The sequence below is a fragment of the Sceloporus occidentalis genome, unplaced genomic scaffold, assembly GCF_023333645.1.
Source record: "Sceloporus occidentalis isolate IW3139 unplaced genomic scaffold, rSceOcc1.0.p SCAF_10, whole genome shotgun sequence".
In the NCBI taxonomy this organism is placed as follows: Eukaryota; Metazoa; Chordata; class Lepidosauria; order Squamata; family Phrynosomatidae; genus Sceloporus; species Sceloporus occidentalis.
The window spans coordinates 35,560,950-35,578,337 of NW_028316990.1; the positions used below are offsets into that span (position 1 = coordinate 35,560,950).

At 41.7% G+C, this 17,388-nt stretch overlaps 1 protein-coding gene across 4 annotated transcripts in view; it reads right to left on the reverse strand.

Moving 5' to 3' along the window:
* The window catches only part of SDK1 (sidekick cell adhesion molecule 1), a 445,458-nt gene that overhangs the window by 123,673 nt on the left and 304,397 nt on the right, over positions 1-17,388 (reverse strand). For all 4 annotated transcript variants that reach the window (XM_089477071.1, XM_089477072.1, XM_089477069.1 and 1 more), the window contains exons 20-22: positions 11,808-11,906; positions 7,344-7,535; positions 6,108-6,229 (exon numbers count right to left, since the gene is read on the reverse strand). In XM_089477071.1, the coding sequence (XP_089333197.1) occupies positions 6,108-6,229; positions 7,344-7,535; positions 11,808-11,906 (413 nt within the window). The remainder of the gene's footprint in view (positions 1-6,107; positions 6,230-7,343; positions 7,536-11,807; positions 11,907-17,388) is intronic.

Below are 17,388 nucleotides of genomic sequence, written 5' to 3' on the forward strand. Positions count from 1 at the left end.
GGTTGCCATAAGTCAACAGGCAACTAGAAGATATGAATACACACAGATTATGAATGGTAGGAGTAGGAACCAGTGCTGAATGTTGGACTAGGACTCCAGGAGACCAGCCCTGGAAACCCACTGGGTGACCTGGGGCTGGTCACACTCTCTCAGCCTTGGAGGAAGGCAAGGAACCCCTTTCTGAAGGAATCGTTCCAAGAAAACTTAGTGATCGATGCAGCATAGGATCACTGTAAGCCAGAAATAGACATACAACAGCAATGACAAACGATTGGTATTATTAACTAATGTAAGTATTAGTTCCAAAACTAAGGCTCAAGACAACTTAAAACAAAAACAGATAAAACAAAGACACATTAAGTGATGACATTCAAACAGAAGAACACTAAGCCACAATTGAATTAAAAGCAATTTAAAGTCATGTCAATGATTTTTTTTTAAAGGACAGCATCCATCTATTAAAAGGCCCTTCCTCGGCGGCTAATCAATGGTAACAGCATTCCCTTATGACAAGACTATAGACTTGTTGGTTTGAATAAAATTTTGCCACTGGTAGGGATCTATGGACCATTTAATATCAGGATTTTGACTGACAGAACCTGGCATGCCAAGAAATAATACACCGACTACTAGCACGTCTATACACCATATCATGACTTATTTTACCTCCTGAACATCTCCTCCAGGTAGAAACCCAGGTTTGCCATCGCTTCAATAGCTTCATTTATGGATTGATGTCCCCAAAATTACTCTTCTTGGACCAATGCTCAGACTGGGTATAAAACAGCATCCTATGTTTTCAGAAACCTGTATGAATCACTAACGTAATATTCCTTTCTAAATGGGACATTAGACAATTTCAAATTCATTTGTACGATACGAGAAACAAGATGAGATATTCTCCAATGGGGAAATCCTTTGAGAAAAAGGCACGAGGGAAATTTTGCAGCGCACTTAGAAATATGTGGAGGGTATGTATTGAAACTTTATAATGTCTCTTTCTTAATCAAAAGAGTTCTGCGCCTGAGTGTTTTCAAGGCACTAATTTCATATTTTAACTAATGCATGTGCATTTCATACCTTGCAATGAGGATCTGACTTCAAAATGTAAAGTGAGAAGAAGTCCTGAAAGATTCATAATCGGAGAACTAAAGAAGCGTGTCTCTGGATTGTAGAAGTATTTTTTTAACCTTTTTTTATTAACATTGCAAGACATTAAGTACATTTTCATCCTGAACTCTGGGGAAATTCTGTTTTTGTTGATGAAACACATATATTGCCCCACTAGACAACTGTTATGACAGTGAGCACTTAGAAGCACTTGCGCTATTGTTCATAAAGAAAATATACTCAGACGCCGGTTCTGATTCTGTCTAATGAAGCACAGTAAAAGCTTGCAATTTGCGAATCATGGGCTACAGATTTAGCATGATTTGGAGTGACAAAGGGAGACGCCATTTCTAAATCCAAGTCCTTGCTACGTAAAACGTCGCAGAATTTGAAGCGAGGAAGGACTGATTTAGAGTCGCAAAAAGCCAAGAGGCTTACAAAAGACGAACTGAATTGACTACTCTGTGTTGCTTTGCTTAAGAGGAGACACACAATAGTTACACAAATACTTATTTTTTCTAATTTAAGAAAGACACATCTGGATGCAAAGCTATCCTATATGTTCGAGAAATAAATTGAAACTGATTTTATTGAGAAGCAGCGCGAATGAAAGGAAGGGAGAGACATCCCAAACCGGTGACAAATATTTTCTGAACTTGTTAGAAATACTATGTTGATCTCTGACAGTGGGAACCAATTTTTACAGTCCATCTTCTTTGCTCAGCGACAAGATGCTGAATGACTATAGAGGAAAGAAAAATCCACTGCCAATATGGAAACATTACAGCCGAAATAGAAAGAGAAAGCTCAATCAACTGAGAGGCAGATGATTGCTCCCCGAGGATTTAATGTTGAACCGCTCCACAAACCAGGTACAATTATTTAAAATGAGGTTGACATCAAATTGACTCTCAACCTTGGATGTTTCACCAGCACATCAACTTGCTTGGAAATTTTATGACAGTTTTCTTATCTCCTGCCCTGCGAAACAGGATCGGAGACACAAACAGGAATGAGACACAAGACCGGGGGGAGAAAAGGACCAAAATGTCCCCACCATTTTCACCAGGATTGTGCAGATGTAAAGTTACTTAAACCTTCATAATGAGTTGGGAGTAGACTATGGACTTCTATATAGCATATATACTCGACTATAAGTCGAGGGCAAGTTTAGGGGCCAAAATTTTGGATTTTTATATGACCCATGGATAAGTCGAGGATAAAACATAAGCACATATAATGAAGGATGTAAAGGATGAAGTAAAGGAAAACAAAGAACTTACAAAATTCCAGCAAAATAACTATTTGTGCACATACTGAAGGCTGGATGGCTGAGAGAGTAGAAGGGAGTCAGTGCTTCCAGGGCAGATTAAACTCTTGCCTTTCTATATATATATATATATGTGTGTGTGTGTGTGTGTGTGTGTGTGTGCATTAAAATGCAGTACATTGACCCATGGATAAGTCGACTCAGGTTTTTTGGGTCAATTTTTTAACCTAAATGTCTAGACTTATACATAAGTATATACAATATCTTCCCCTCCACTCTTATCTCATACTCTCCATGATAGGTTCACTTTAGGGTTCACTATATGGTCACCATAAGTCGGAAATGACTTGAAGGCACACAGTGCCACTACTACTGCCTAATGCTTTGGATGGATCTCTTGGGGGTGCAGCTATTGCCCGCTCTCTACAATAAAGGAATATGGGTTTGGGTTTGTCCTGTATGGCTAGACATCCATAGACATCAAATACAGGATGAAAATGGGACACCTGGGAACACTATCAATTTGAATTAAATAACCAAAGAATGTTTTGATTCAAAGTTGCTGAGTTCGTAAGAGAAAGAGGAGGAAGGGCAAAGATAATCAAGGGTGGGAAATTTACCTAACCGTGTGTGATACTCTTTGTCTGCTATCCATCATTAGGTGATCAGGCAGTGTTACAAGTGCATAGCAATACATTTACAAACTGTATCACGTCTGGCTGAGGAGCAGAGCGATGCACACATGGATGTCAAAGTTTTGCATGTTGTGGGTCACACAATTGTTCCAAGAAACAAAGGCTACCTTGTTTCAACAGCGCACTGCAGTGCGCCATGGCTCATGTACTTTCTGAGATCGGCAGGACTAGCGAGAGCAGCAGGATGCCAGAGAACATGGATACTGTTCAGCAATCACCCACCAGGATAGAGGTTAAATATAATGTTCACATGCATCATTCCAAAAGCATCAAGCAGCTTGAAGCAGCCTCACTACCAGGTGAATGGTCTGTATCAAGGCATGAAAGCTGCAGAAGCTGGTTCCAGGAACTCAATATTTAATCTTAAACGTACCAGATGATATTATTTATAGAGACCCGCAGGTGGGAAGGAAGCGGCACCATTTGCCTGGCAGCAGAATAAATGAGGAAAGACTCTTTTCTCCAAGCCAGAATGACAGAAACAGAGGGGCATTGCACAAAGAAGAGGTACACTTAAAGGCTTAAGGTGGGAAACCTCCGGAGCATTTCATTACACCATAACAACCTACTTGGGCCTGTGAAGGATGGGAAGGATGCTAGGAAGGATGCTAGGAATGGCCCATCAGCCTGCAGTGCCCCCTTGTGCCCCATAATTCAATCCCCTCCAGACATTCTGCTTAGCACAGACATTCAGGTAGCGGCATCGAAAATCAGATTTCTCCAGGGAGGATGAAATGAATTTATGAGCAAACTAGATTCCAGATATGGTCCTGTGCCATTTATGTTGCAGCATCCTTTTTTCTCCCCTGAACACACATAAAGAACTGTGTGAATTATTTAGCGGGAGAGACCTCCATGTATATATTATGAAGCACCTAAGGAGCCCAGCAAGAAAATCTTTCCGTTATTTTGTCATTTCCTTTACTGATTTGCTGTATCTGCCTGTCTGTGTGGTGTTTGCGTGTCGGGGAAGTGGAAGGAAAGAGAAACAAAATGACTTTCCATAGAGACTAGAAACCAAGAGCGTATAAATTATCTCTCAGGCTGTATCTGCACTGCAGACTTAAAGCAGTTTGACACTGCTTTAACTGCCATGGCTCAATGCTATGGAATTACGGAACTGTAGTTTGGTGAGATATTAAACCTTCATTGTCAGAGAGCTGGTGCCACAACAAACTATAAATTGCAGGATCCCATAGGATAGAGCCATGACACTTAAATCACTGTCAAACTGCATTAATTCTGCAGTGTGGCAGCAGCCTTAGTCTTGTTGACCGAGTCATACTTTCCATTTCACCCCCAGTCATGAACAAATCTTTAAACTATGTGATGTAGTGTTTGATGGTCTGTGACAGGGAGAAGGTGCTGGACCTGTGAGTCTTTGGCTATCTGTCAGCACTGAGTGCAAAATATGGAGGTACTGGAGGTACTGGGTACCTCTTTCTACAACAATGGTTCCCAAACCTTGGTCTTCCAGATGTTTTGGACTTCACCTCCCCAAATTCCTGACTGTTGGTCAAGCTGCCTGGGGCTTCTTGTATTTGAAGTCCAAAACACCTGGAGGACCAAAGTTGGGGAATCATGGTTCTACAACATCTTTAAAAACATAAGCCACCTACAGAATCCTGTCCTTCACCTAAATAGAAATGTACCTATAATGATACCATGATCAAACCTGAAGCCACTGCTCAAACAGCAAATATTTTGATGCAGCCAAGCAGGAAGGATCTAGCTAATACTCAAGGTATCTTCCTTCCTTGCAACTGCTATTGAAAATGGCTTCACCCAAGAGAAGATCTTAATGTCTCTATTTCTTTAACACTTAGAAACCTAATCCCTTACGATGCACTCTAATTACCAGCTTGGGAGATCTGAAGATGCTGGTAAATGTTAGCTTTGCTCATGTTCTCTAAATGGAATTAAAGGGTGGCCTTGATCAATTTTCGGTAAAATTCGGGTTGTTTATTAATAGAGAAACATCTCTTCTGTTTTTAAACAGATGCCCCGTAACCACTTCCCTGTTGTAGCAATGCCCACCTTTTGCTTCTTCTGCAAACCATACAGATCTATTTAGGTCCATCTGTTCACTTTGCTCCTTTGGGACATATAACCAGATCTCTAAGGTTTACAAAATAGCCAGGGGCAAACAAAAACCTAATTTAGATTGTTGTTGGTTTTTCGGGTTATGTGGCTATGCTCTAGAAGAGTTTATTATTTATTTATTTTCATAAATAAAGGTTAATAATAATAATAATAATAATAATAATAATAATAATAATGTTTTGTCTGTGTCTGGCATCTTCAGAGAATAGATGCCGGCCATGAAAGCCTTTGACTTCACAAAACCCTAACTTATTTATTGCCCAAGCTTTTAGGATAACTGTCCAAATACACAACACTGGGAAAACAAACAAAGAAAGAATAAGTACTGTGCTGGTCTATGACCATAGTAAAGGAATTTATTCATTCAATATGCAGAGAACTGTTCAGCAGCTGCAAAAGCTCTCAGAATCAAAGCCACATTGATGTCAAAGTGCCTGTCTAAAAATACAGCTTTTCTGAAAGGACCACATTTGGTTCTATTCTTGGAGCAGAGACCCCAACAGGGAATGGACATTGTACAGTGACCACCAACTGGATCGAATTATCAGAATATATTCTTTGCATGATTTGAAAGAGCAGGGGAGGGAATGGAAGAGAAGACATTCCTTCAATATTCTGGCCCCAGACTGTAAGGCGATTTAAATTAAATTAGCACCTTGAACTTAATCTGAGAAATAAACAGAGAAGCCACAATGCTTCTTATACAAAAGCAGCATTTTATGTAAAACAGAAATCTAAATAGAAAATGCACCCAAGCAAGGATTATGGAAATATTTGTGATAAATTTTTAATTTTTACTTAAAAAGAAAACCCCGATCATACAAACATGGATTGCTTTTATCACACACAAAGGTAGCATCCAGACATCTTGGATTAGGAAGAAGACTCGAAATGGTGATTATAAACTTATCCAAAAACATTTTGCATACCTGGCCCTCCACTATCCATTTGGAGATGGATGTTTTGCCATCGTACCCAGGCCGGAATTGAAGCGTGGCAGAGCGAGGGCTGATGTTCGAAATCACTAAATTGGATGGCGCACCGGGAAGCTCTGTATAAGCCAACACAGCAGACAAAAAGAGAAAGATACAGAGTCGGGGTGTAAATACACAGCTCAATATTTCAACAGCTATTGATGTGTATTCTTTTCCCCCCCTGAGTGACAGACTTGAACATAAACATTGCACCAAAGATCTATCTGTAGCCCAACATCTTGCTTCACATGGTGGCCAGTCAGCTGCTTCTACTGCAAGCTCATGCTCAGCATAGAAGGTAACATCTTTCTCTCTCTATTGCTCCTTAGTGGCTGGTCTTCGAAAGCATCCTTTACCCCAAACCAGGAGGTTGCATATCAAAACCGGAGGCAGCCTAGCCATTCTCGCCAGAACACATACCTTTTCATAAGTACTGAAAGGCATTTAATGGGTTAGCAAGGTCTACATCTATTTAAATACTGGCTAGTGCCTCCGAATTGTTAAGCCTTTGATTGTTAATGAAACTTAAAAAGGTGGAGGGGATGGAGAGACAAAAGCAAATATTGCCAAAATCTGATCATGAATTAATAATGGTGCAATCTTGCTCTTTGTATGTGAAAAGAAAGGCATAAATGCACCACGTAGGTGAGCAAGAGGAGGACACAGAAGGAGTAGGTTAAGTGGAGAACTCCTTTCTTCTATCTAACCTACTACCTCACCTGCTATTCATCCCCCTCTCGCCGCAACTTCTTAGCTCTGAGTGATAGCAATAGAAATAGGAAAAGAAGAGCAAAGAATATGTCAGCCCATCCTATTTTCCTGTCTTTATCCCCATCCAGCTTGCTGGGGTCCAACGTCTTAGCCTATCTTTCTCCTCTTGAGGCATGCGTGCAGATGTAGAAATAGGCACAGATGGCAATTATTTGCATGGCATTCATCTAATTGGATTGATGCAATTGCATTGGAATCTCTACTAGTTTACCATTAACCTCAACAGGGCCCTATTATCTGACCCTGGGATAACATCCCAACCAAATCTTCCTTGAATTAGTGCAACACAATAGCCAAACCCTTGCATTTCTGCTCCCTGTGTCTAGCAGCTCTTGTGATCCTGAACCATTCCTCAGTCTTAATAAAGAAATGGGCTAATTAGAAATATTGTGCCAATATTGCAAACTCCGTTCCACTTACCCGGGGGGACCCCTGACGAAATCGTGGATGATGTGACCAAACCTGTTCCTTCTGCAGTCGTTGCTGCTACTTCTATCGTGTAGGTGGTAAGCGATGACAGGCCTGTAATTTTGTACTCAAGGGTTGTGTTCGAAAGAGTGCGAGCAAGACGGGATTCATTCCTGCTATACACCTCCCAGGAGATTTGGTAGCCTGGAAGGATAGAAAAGGACAAAGCATTCAAGATGATATTATCAGAGGGGTGTTCTAAGGATGATTCTTTTGCAGGCTCAACATTTCAAATATAACTCACTGTCTTGGATCGAGAGGCTCCTGTATATTACTCTACTCTATTGAATTTATAGGGTTTGTATTTGCAACCCTGCAGTTGCTGTACTATATAGTGTGCTGTCTCTTCAAGAGCAACCTCAAGAGTAAAAAAGCCCTCCCCAAACCCTGCCAGTTTCTGGTGGTTCTTCACACATCCAATTCTGCTAAAATGCCCTTGTCTCCAACTTGTTTCCAGGCCAAAGTGTCATGTCTTTCAACTCACAACCTGAACAATTCTGCTGTAAATGAAACATGAACACGCATGAAGGTCGGACACATGCTCACTTCTCTCTTTTACCTTTCGGCACATGGTAAAAGTGTTCAGTGTTTCTGTCTGACTTTGTTATTCTCTCTAGAAAGAGGGCATGAAAAGTGTCTCAACAGCTCTCCATCCTTTTCTATCTTGAGTGGGGAAGCCATTTCAGAAAGGGGTCCTTTGGAACCTGCCATGACAGGTTGCCTTTTAGGTCCTTCTGCAGATCAAATCTCCTTCAGAGCTGGGGCAGAGAAGGACTGGAGAAAGGCTTCTCATTGCAATGGCATTGCAGAGGGCACTTCCAAGAGAAAGCCACATGGCTCCCACTACGCTGCCTTTTTCATGGCAGGCGAAACCGTCCTTCATTGTGCAGTTGAAGGCTATTACAGTCATTATAAATTATTAATTGATTGAAAATGAAAATCAATGAATATTTACATCTCTTCCCCAGTACTCACTACCTGACTACCACTCCTGCAGACAAATGCCTATCTGATGTACTGAAATAAATTAATTTCTTAAGCATACCAATGACCATGGTGTCAGTGATATAACATGTTTCTAAATCAAGCCTTGTGAAGGCTTTGCTCTGAAAAGCAGTACAAATGTTCTTTAAATAAAGAAATATATGTATGCTATGAGGAGGGATGCCTACCATTTCCTCTTGTTTTTCTGTTAAATTGTCTATTGTCCAACACAGCAGGCAATAAATCCACCTGCAAATGGTGGGTAAGACTCCAAAGCATAAAGGCTGCAAACATAATAAAGCAAAGATGTGGAACAATAATAAAAAAGATGCAATGTAATTTTGTTGGAAAATAGTTTAACAAGCCAAGGGAATAAAAAAAAATATCCCTGTGTGCTTAGACCAGAGATACCTCTGGAGTGGGCAAAAGCCACCGTCACCAACAGGAACGGAGGAGAAAACGGACAAATGAGATGGCAATCAACTCAGAGGAACATGCAGAGAATTTAAAAAGTATTGAAGGGTTTTTTCCCCATTCTTTAGAGCTGTCTGCACATAGACTTTTAAGCAAGGTAAATCGTTTTATCTCCCTTTTCAAACCATGTACCGCAAATCCATTGTCCTGATCAGTACAACACCTGACCCTCCACCTCACTTTTCTCTTTCCGACTGCCTGTTAAGCCCTTCATGCCTTTTCTCTTTCTATTCCTATCTGCCTGCCATGAACTTCCCCTGAGCTTCTATAACCTGATTTTCTCAGTGTTGCTTCTGATTTTACTTGTTCTTTTCTCTCTCTCTCTCCTCCGAACCCCCGGCAACAACTTTATTCACTCTGGAGCACATTTGCGAACCTTTCTTGTGAGAGTCTCCAGACATCTGGTTGGAAAGAATTTGCTAGATTTCAACTTCCCTGGTGATTAGGATCAGGGCAAGAAAACACAGGCCCTTCTGAAGCGAGGTGCGGAAAAGGGCTGGAGCACTCTGCTCTGAGGAAAGGTGATAGCGGTGGAGAGGTGGCTTAGAAAAAGTCAATTTTACAATAGGTGTAAAATTATCTACGGTGTGGAGAAGGTGGATAGATTCTCCTTCACTGATAATACTAGAACTTGGGATCATCCAAGGAAGATGTTGAAAAATGCAAGAATCCTGGGCCAATGAGAATCTTTGCATGTTGCAATTTATTCTCCAAAAGGTTCACATAGGTATGTCTGGGGGTTTTTTGCACAGAAAACAGCATTTTCCTTGCAACAAATATTCTGCACAGAAACTGTTTTCTGCACAAAAATACTATATGCGAATTTTGTGCAGAGTAAGTCCTGAACTGCGAATGCTCTTCAAAAACTGCAGTTGTCAAAGGCTTTCTCACAGCTTTTGAAAACTGCTAAAGATAGTTGCTGCTTCCTTCAAGAATGAAATTAGTGAAGAATTACATCTCTGATCTGCACACCATTTGCTAAGGAACACAAGTAGCAGCCATGTCTTGTTCGCACCCATGTCTTGTATGTCTGTTTTCCAGAGGTAACTGCTCAGCTAGAACAGAGAGCTAGACAGGCTAGATGGAACAATGACTATCAAAGCAGTTTCAAACTGCATTATTTCTCCAGTGCAGATGCAGCCCAAGAAAAGCCGTCAGATGAACAACAGAAACATAAAGTTGAAGAGTCCCATAAACTTTTCATGACGTCTGTTCCATTAGACAATGTGATTTTGCTGACAAACACACTTAACACACAATGAATCCAGCCTCAAGGTGTACTTTCGTAATGCAAAAGGTTCACTGTCTCACTTTGTTGACCCAATGTTACTAAAAAGAAGAACTCGGACTGCAAAAGAAGACTGAAGTACAAAGGAGGAGAGAAGAACCTTGGGACATATGTCAGCTTAAAAAATGGCTTCTATCTTTAAAAGGCACAGACTGTGCCACATGAGTACCCAAAAGAATAAAAAAAGGCTGAGAAAAGTCGCTTTTATCTGTCTCAAGTTTAAGCCAGGAGAAGTGTCTCTCAAACTCTGGCATTAGCAAACCGCAGTCTAACTGAAACTAATGACCAGAGGAGTTTCAGAAATAATTTTCTGTTGATCTGGAGTAAATTCTGTATGGGAGAGCAGTACATCCAATCACAAACTGTCCGTCTGCATCCAGGCCCTCATAAATCAGAGTTTACCCAGGGATAAAGGAAGATACCGAAATTTACAATGAGAGCAATGGGCAATTTACCAAAGCCCTTTGCGCTTTCTTCTCATTCTGTGCACTAGAATTAAAAACCAAGTCACAGCAAATGACATCCATGCACAGAAGTGATGAAGTAGAAGCCTCCTAACCTCTTGTGGATTTCTAAGCAGCATTGTATAAAACACTGAACCATTCGAGGGAAATGAATGATTTTGTCACCTCCCATCTCACAACCTTCAATGAAATGTTTGCTATAACAGGGGGACTTTTTCTTCCTTACCAAGTTTGCCTGGCATGTCTTTACACTTGCATTTTCTCATAAATAAAAAGGTCCTTCTCTCTCTCCTTCTCCAGTTCTTAAATTGTTTGACACTGCTATGGGTCAAAACTATCACCTCGCCCAGCCAAGGCCCAAACCATCACAAGATGGGAGCTGGGTACATTTAGCCTGGAAAAGAGATGGTTAAAAGGTGATATGATAGTCCTTGTTTAAGCCATGGCAGTTAAAGGGCTGACAAAATGCTTTATTCCTGCAGCAGCTCCCAATGTGATGTTCACAAGAGAAGCACATGCAGCATAGAAAATGCATGAAACCCTGTGAAAGTCTCAGCTCAGTACCAAACTGACTTCATTTTTTAATCCACGATTATGCCAATGAATGTCTTTACAAGTGTTACGCAGACAAATGGCGGGGAAGAACGGTTCAGCATTGCCATTGTCAACAAAAGAACACCATTTTGTTTCTAATACAGTATGTCTTGGAGATGTAAATGGTATGTTTAGCTAACCAAATTGCACCCTTTTTTGGATCTAAATTTTCACAAGTCATGATGTTTCTATTGCAAATTTAGTACCAGAATTTCTTCATTCTTGTGAGCAACAGCCATCCAATTTTAGAGAGGGAGAAAGAAAGAAAAAGGGTGTGCTTGGCAAGTGGGGGAGCAGCAACATGGGATTTAACAAGCTCCAAAAGCTGGTGGGGAGTTGATTTCTTCCACAGACCGCTCTTGTTGAGGTCATGATTTTGTACTAGTGGTAATTGGCCCCATGACTCCTCTAACATACCTTTGTTGACTTTTCAGCTCCACAAAAGTAGTAGCAGCCGGCTCGAATTCTTAGACAGAGGCTCTCGACAAAAGCGGTGCCCGATTGATCACCGCAATGTGATGTGTATCTCCTCCACTTCAACCTTTCCTATTCTCAGATCCCGCTCTCCATTTTTCGTAACTAGTTTTATAATGGCTACTTGCTGATACTTGCCTGTAATGATGCCATTTTTCTCTACAGGTTCTTGCCAGCTGACCTTGAGCGATGTGTCCAGAATCTCCGTGAAACTCAGATGCCCCACAGCGCCTGGCTCTGGCAATCAGAAAGGGAAATCTGTTAACAGGAGAGGCCCCATTTACTTTGGATAAGGCTCAGGTTGGTATTGTTTGGGCTGAAGGAATAAAACATCCAGCCAGGGCTAGCAGAGAGCACCGCAAGACTGATCAAGACATTACGGAGAACCATTCCAGCTATCATCCGTAGGAATTATTTTTACCCTATCGTTTTCTCAGCTGTTCACAGAACCGAAGAGATTGGCAGGAAGGGATTTGTGCTGTAATCCAATAGATGTCGATCCGTCAGAAATAAATCCCAGAGAGTTCAATGGAATTTAATTCCAGGTAAATGTCTATAGGACTGCACACTATACTAACCCTTTTTAAAGGGGAGTGTGTGTGTCTTATCTCTCAGTATCATTGAACTAGAATAAGTAGTCAGACTGAACCCCAAAAAGCAAGTGCCTGTACTACTACTACTACTACTACTACTAAATTTATTTCTACCCCGCCTCTCCAATAAGACCGAGGTGGATTACAACAATAAACTCCATACAGTACAATAAAATAAATCCAACTATCCCCTCCCTCCTCAAAACAAATCAACATAAAATTACAGCATAACAATAATTATAATAAAATATATAATTATATATTGCCCTAAGCCTATAGTTTATTCCCTCTTATCTTCTGCAGACGTTGATCAAGCAGGTTGGGTATATGCAATGCCAGTGTCACATACATTTTGGGAGGGCTTTTGGCAATTTAGCCAGGAAACACATGAAGGTCAGCAATATCCACCCAGCTTTCCCTTAGGAAAACCTATTCCCAAAATGCTCTTTCAAAATCCCTGTGACATGGTAACTACTTTCAGCGAATGGGTAGAACTTCTGAAGAAACAGCTTAAGCTGAACTGGTGGTCAAAATGTGCTTTGTTCAGTTCTGATCTTCAACGAAGTTGGCTCCGACAGATTTGTGATCCTGCCTGCTCTCCTCTCCTTTAGAGATGCATTGAGGAAAAAGCAGCTTTTTGCTCACTTTACATTCCCTGCACTTCTGTTACCTGGATCCCTGCTGGACTGGGCTGCCCTCCTGCTCTTTTGACCCTGACTAGCAATTCTTATTCTGCTTCCTCCTCATTCTATCCAGTCTCTAATTCCCCTCCAGCAATGAAGAAGAAAGACTGCCAACAGGTCTAGCCAATTTGCATTTCTACACCTAAATGCAGGGGACACCACTGAAGCTAAATTCTCCTGCATCCAGAAACTGCTGCATTATTCCAAGAGAGCACCTGTTTCAAGAAATATGCACTATATCAAGAGAATAGTTAATAAAGAGCTCAATTCCATTTTCTCAGTTGTCCTATTTAAGTCAACTGGAATATTTGGACAACCTTTTTGATAACCTCAGCCCATGACTGAAATGGTCCAAAATGTTACTTTAGCAGAAGGTCAAAACATGACCCACACATGTGGGTTGTGTGTTTGTATGACACCAGCAATCTGAGGGACCTAGGTCAAGTGGTGTTCCATCCCATGCATGGTTAACCAGAGATGGTCACGGGAGGATCAGTTTCAAGGGGGCTGAACACTGCCCATGATGTCTCACTGGTTCAACAGGACTTGGTTCACTCAAAACAAAGCATCTTTGACTAAATGGAGCAACACGGTTAAGATGGCATTACATAAACTCCCCAGCAGCAAAGTGTGTTCTTCATCAGACCTATCCATCTTCATGGTGAGAGATGCTTTAACTTGCAGTCCAACAACATCGGGAGGCCTACCCATTGCCCACCCTTGCCCTAGAGACTCCTGGTCAGGTTTCCTTATTGGTCTGAACAATGTGCTGGTCATGACCTATAAAGCCCTATAAGTCTTAGGTCCAGACTATCTGAAAGACCGTATCTCCCCATATGAATCTGCCAGAATCTATGATGATCAGGGTAGGCTTTCTCTTAGTCCTGCCACCATTGTAGGTTTGCTTGGTGAGGACACAAGAAAGAGCCTTTTCAGCAACCGCTCCCATCCTTCTATAGGATGTTGTATCAGCCTTTTGATTCTTCAGCAGCTTAGATCTGGCCACCTTAATGGAAGTCCTATGCAGTGGGAAAGATAGGGAAGCGTGGATATCATGTTCCTGCTGGTCTCTCTATGGCTTTCAGGGCCTTTAATTGTGGCATTCCTCTTGGTAAATGTTCTGCAGTGGAAATCTGGGCACCATGTTGTGGTATAAATGCAGTTAAAAATCCAAAATGAAAGTTGGAGCATGTTGACAAATGTGCGTACCTTAGAATTTGTCTAAATAAACAGTGGGAAAACAGCCATGCAATAAACATTGGAACAGAGATAGAGTATCTTCTCTTATGATGACGGATGTAATGTGCAATAAAAACCTATAATTCAGCTTTGAGAATGCAAAGTGTACAGTGATATCTATTCTCTCTTCTACTGTGTGGCATGCAGTCATGAGCTTTATCAAAGGCTATATTTTAAAATAAGATAGAAGCATTTAAAATGCAGGTTTATCATAGGATATTAAGGATTTCTTGCACCAAGAGGGTGAACAATGAAGACGCATTAAGGATAAAAAATAGGAAGTTAGAATATTTTAGATATATAATAAGAAACAACAACAAAAACCAGTTGGTTGCTGGTGATTCTTCAAGGTAAAGTGAATGGGAAAAGAAGAATAGGAAGATTATCTTCTTTGCTGAAAAACCTTGGAGAATTATTTGGATGCAATGCAATATCGTTGTTTTGAGCTCCTGCATTCAAAAGCCGAACAGATGTTGGCATGTCCAACCACTAGAAAGACAGGGAAGATTGTTAAAAATGGCTGTAGTACTTCCATTCGTATCCCGACAGCCAATTCTAAAAGATGGTGCAGGGGCATTACTGCTCAACTCCTATTCATTAATACTGTGAGGCCCAAATACTGTGAAGTCCAAAACGTCCCATTCTATCCCCATGCTATCCGCTATCTACATGAAACATTTAAACAAGGCCACCAGTTACTTTGAGGCAAAATGCCATATGCATATAGCCTGCAGTCATTTTTAAAAGGGAAATTGCATTTAAAGGGATCAAAACAGACATTCTTCCTCTGATGTCCTCCTGAAGAAAATACTGAAGCTCATACCACATTGGGAATCCTCAATTTCAGAAGCGGGATTGTCCTTAGAACTATAACACGGGAGGAGAGTGTTCAGCCTTCAATCCTATTAAAACGCCTTTTATAAAGCAGAAATCGCCAGCTGCCTCGTTTTTGTCGGAACCTCATCAACACTCCCGAAATTCTTTGATACTGCCAACCTGAAAAGTCAGTGATATTCCCACCATATTCTCATGATTGTGAGGGCAGCCTTGCAAATGTGGAATAGAGCCAGTCTGGTACAGTGGATTGTAATATTGGACTAAGACTCCAGGAGACAAGGATTCAAATCCCTGCTCAGCCATGGAAACCCACTGAGTGACTGTGGGCAAGTCACACTCTCTCAGGCTAAGATGAAAGCGACGGCAAGGAATCTGCAGAAATCTTGCTGGGGAAAGGGTTGCCGTATGTTAGAGCTGAAGGGAAGGTGTATAGCAACAACATTTTTTGAAGAGAGGTAATCCATTGCAAGCTCTCCTGACATCTAAGCCTGGAGACGTAGCTCAACTCTCACCTCCGGATGCCATATCATCCCACTGCTCAATTGCTGGTATCCTCTCTTTCTATCGTTTCTATCATACCAGCCTCCAGGGTTGAGCAGGGAGAGGAGGGCATATAGGCTGAAGGGGTAGAATGGGCCCAGTGAGGTTCTCCAGAGCATCTGCTGGGGTACTACTCCACCCAGCAAGGCAATGGCAGTAGATCCCTTTGGCAATAAGGGAGACAGGCAGTTTGGTTCCTCACTCGCTCCACTATCTCAGTTGTGAGGTTGCTTGTTCAGGAAAGGATCAGCTCTGGGAAAGATGTCCTGAGATTACACACCCATTTAGTTTCAGTATTTACATTTTCCACTTCGTTGTACAGTGCTCCTAGGCGCAATAAAGAAAATCACACTTGACCATATGCCAATATCCAGCAGTTTTTGAAATGTCCTGAGCACTGGTGCTTTTCTCACTTTCGCTGGTGCTCTGCAGTGAAAGAACTAGGTCCCCTGCAGCTACTGGGCAGGAGTTGCTCATTCTCTCCTTCTTCAGTTGGCAAAGATCGCTGGAAATATCAAGCAGTTCTTGGGAAGTCAAGCTTACAGCTAGATGAGCTGACTGTGAGCAACAAAGCTTCTCCTTTCCTCTCCAAAATAGACAGGATGATGAGCTCTGAGAGGGTTTTCGGTGCCACTGTCCTCCTTGTAGGAAACAGCAGCTACCTGGCACAGACCGGAGGCTGGCATGGACAACATTTTTGCCCAGCCAGAGTCTTATGGGTTATATAGTAGAACCTTGCGTGTACGTGTCTGTATAAGAGGAAGGTAATGTGAAGGAGCATTGAAAAGAGTATGTGAAGGATGCATCTAGCCTAGCCTTAGGGTATGTCTACACAGGCCATTTAGAGCAGTCGTCCCTCCCCATGGTGCCCTGTTTTAACAGGGCAAAGCCCACATTTGGTTTTGCACTGTCTTCACAATGTGAAACAAGTTCTGCATTGAATCTGGCCCATCCTTTCCTTAAACCAGATTTCTTCCAGGAAAATCCAGAGCATTCTGGCGCAATGCTTGGCAGCTGTGTGCACATGTATCCCATTGCGCCGCCATCACTGGTGCAAGTTGCCCCCGCTGATGTCACAACAAGGTGCCCAGTCATGTGAATGACATTGAGTGCCTCATTTTCAACCTCACCAACAGAACAATTTGCACCAACATTGGTGGTATTGGATGTCACAGTGGGACATGTATGTAAACAGCCTCCAGGCATTGGTGGTGGGAATTGGGGCTAGATCGGGGCCCAGAATACTCTGGGAGCAACCTATAGTATTCTGGCCAGTGTAGACTAACCCCTGTTCAATCCACTTGGCAACAGCTTTTGTAGAAGGAAGGAATCCGCCTTTTAAAGGTGAGATATTTTTTGTCTATCGTGTGCAGTACCAACAACTCTGACTGGCCAGAGCTCTCCTAGATTGTGAGCAGAAGTCTTTCCCATCACCTACCCAATCCTTTCTCCTGGCAATACCAGAGACTGGCTCTGGGGCCTTCTGTGAATAAACTGCCATTCTGATGTAGTTCTTCCTTATATATGTATTAGTGGCTTGTGGGAAAAGAAATGAGAGTAATCTCTTGACAGCTGCCCTCTCCCTCAAAGGAATAAGGAATAAGCAGCAGGCCGCTGTAAGCAGAGAACAAGTGGCCTAAGGCCATGGGAGATGTATGCACTTAACAAATACCGGATCAATTGTGCTGGTTTAATGTATGTCAATAGCATTTCGGAAGCCTTACAAAATCAGATTACTTCTGAAGTAAATAATCCAAGCAACAGTCCTGCTTTGCCATTCTGGTTTTAAGTAAACACATTTAAAGTTAAGCAGCTTTGCAGATATCC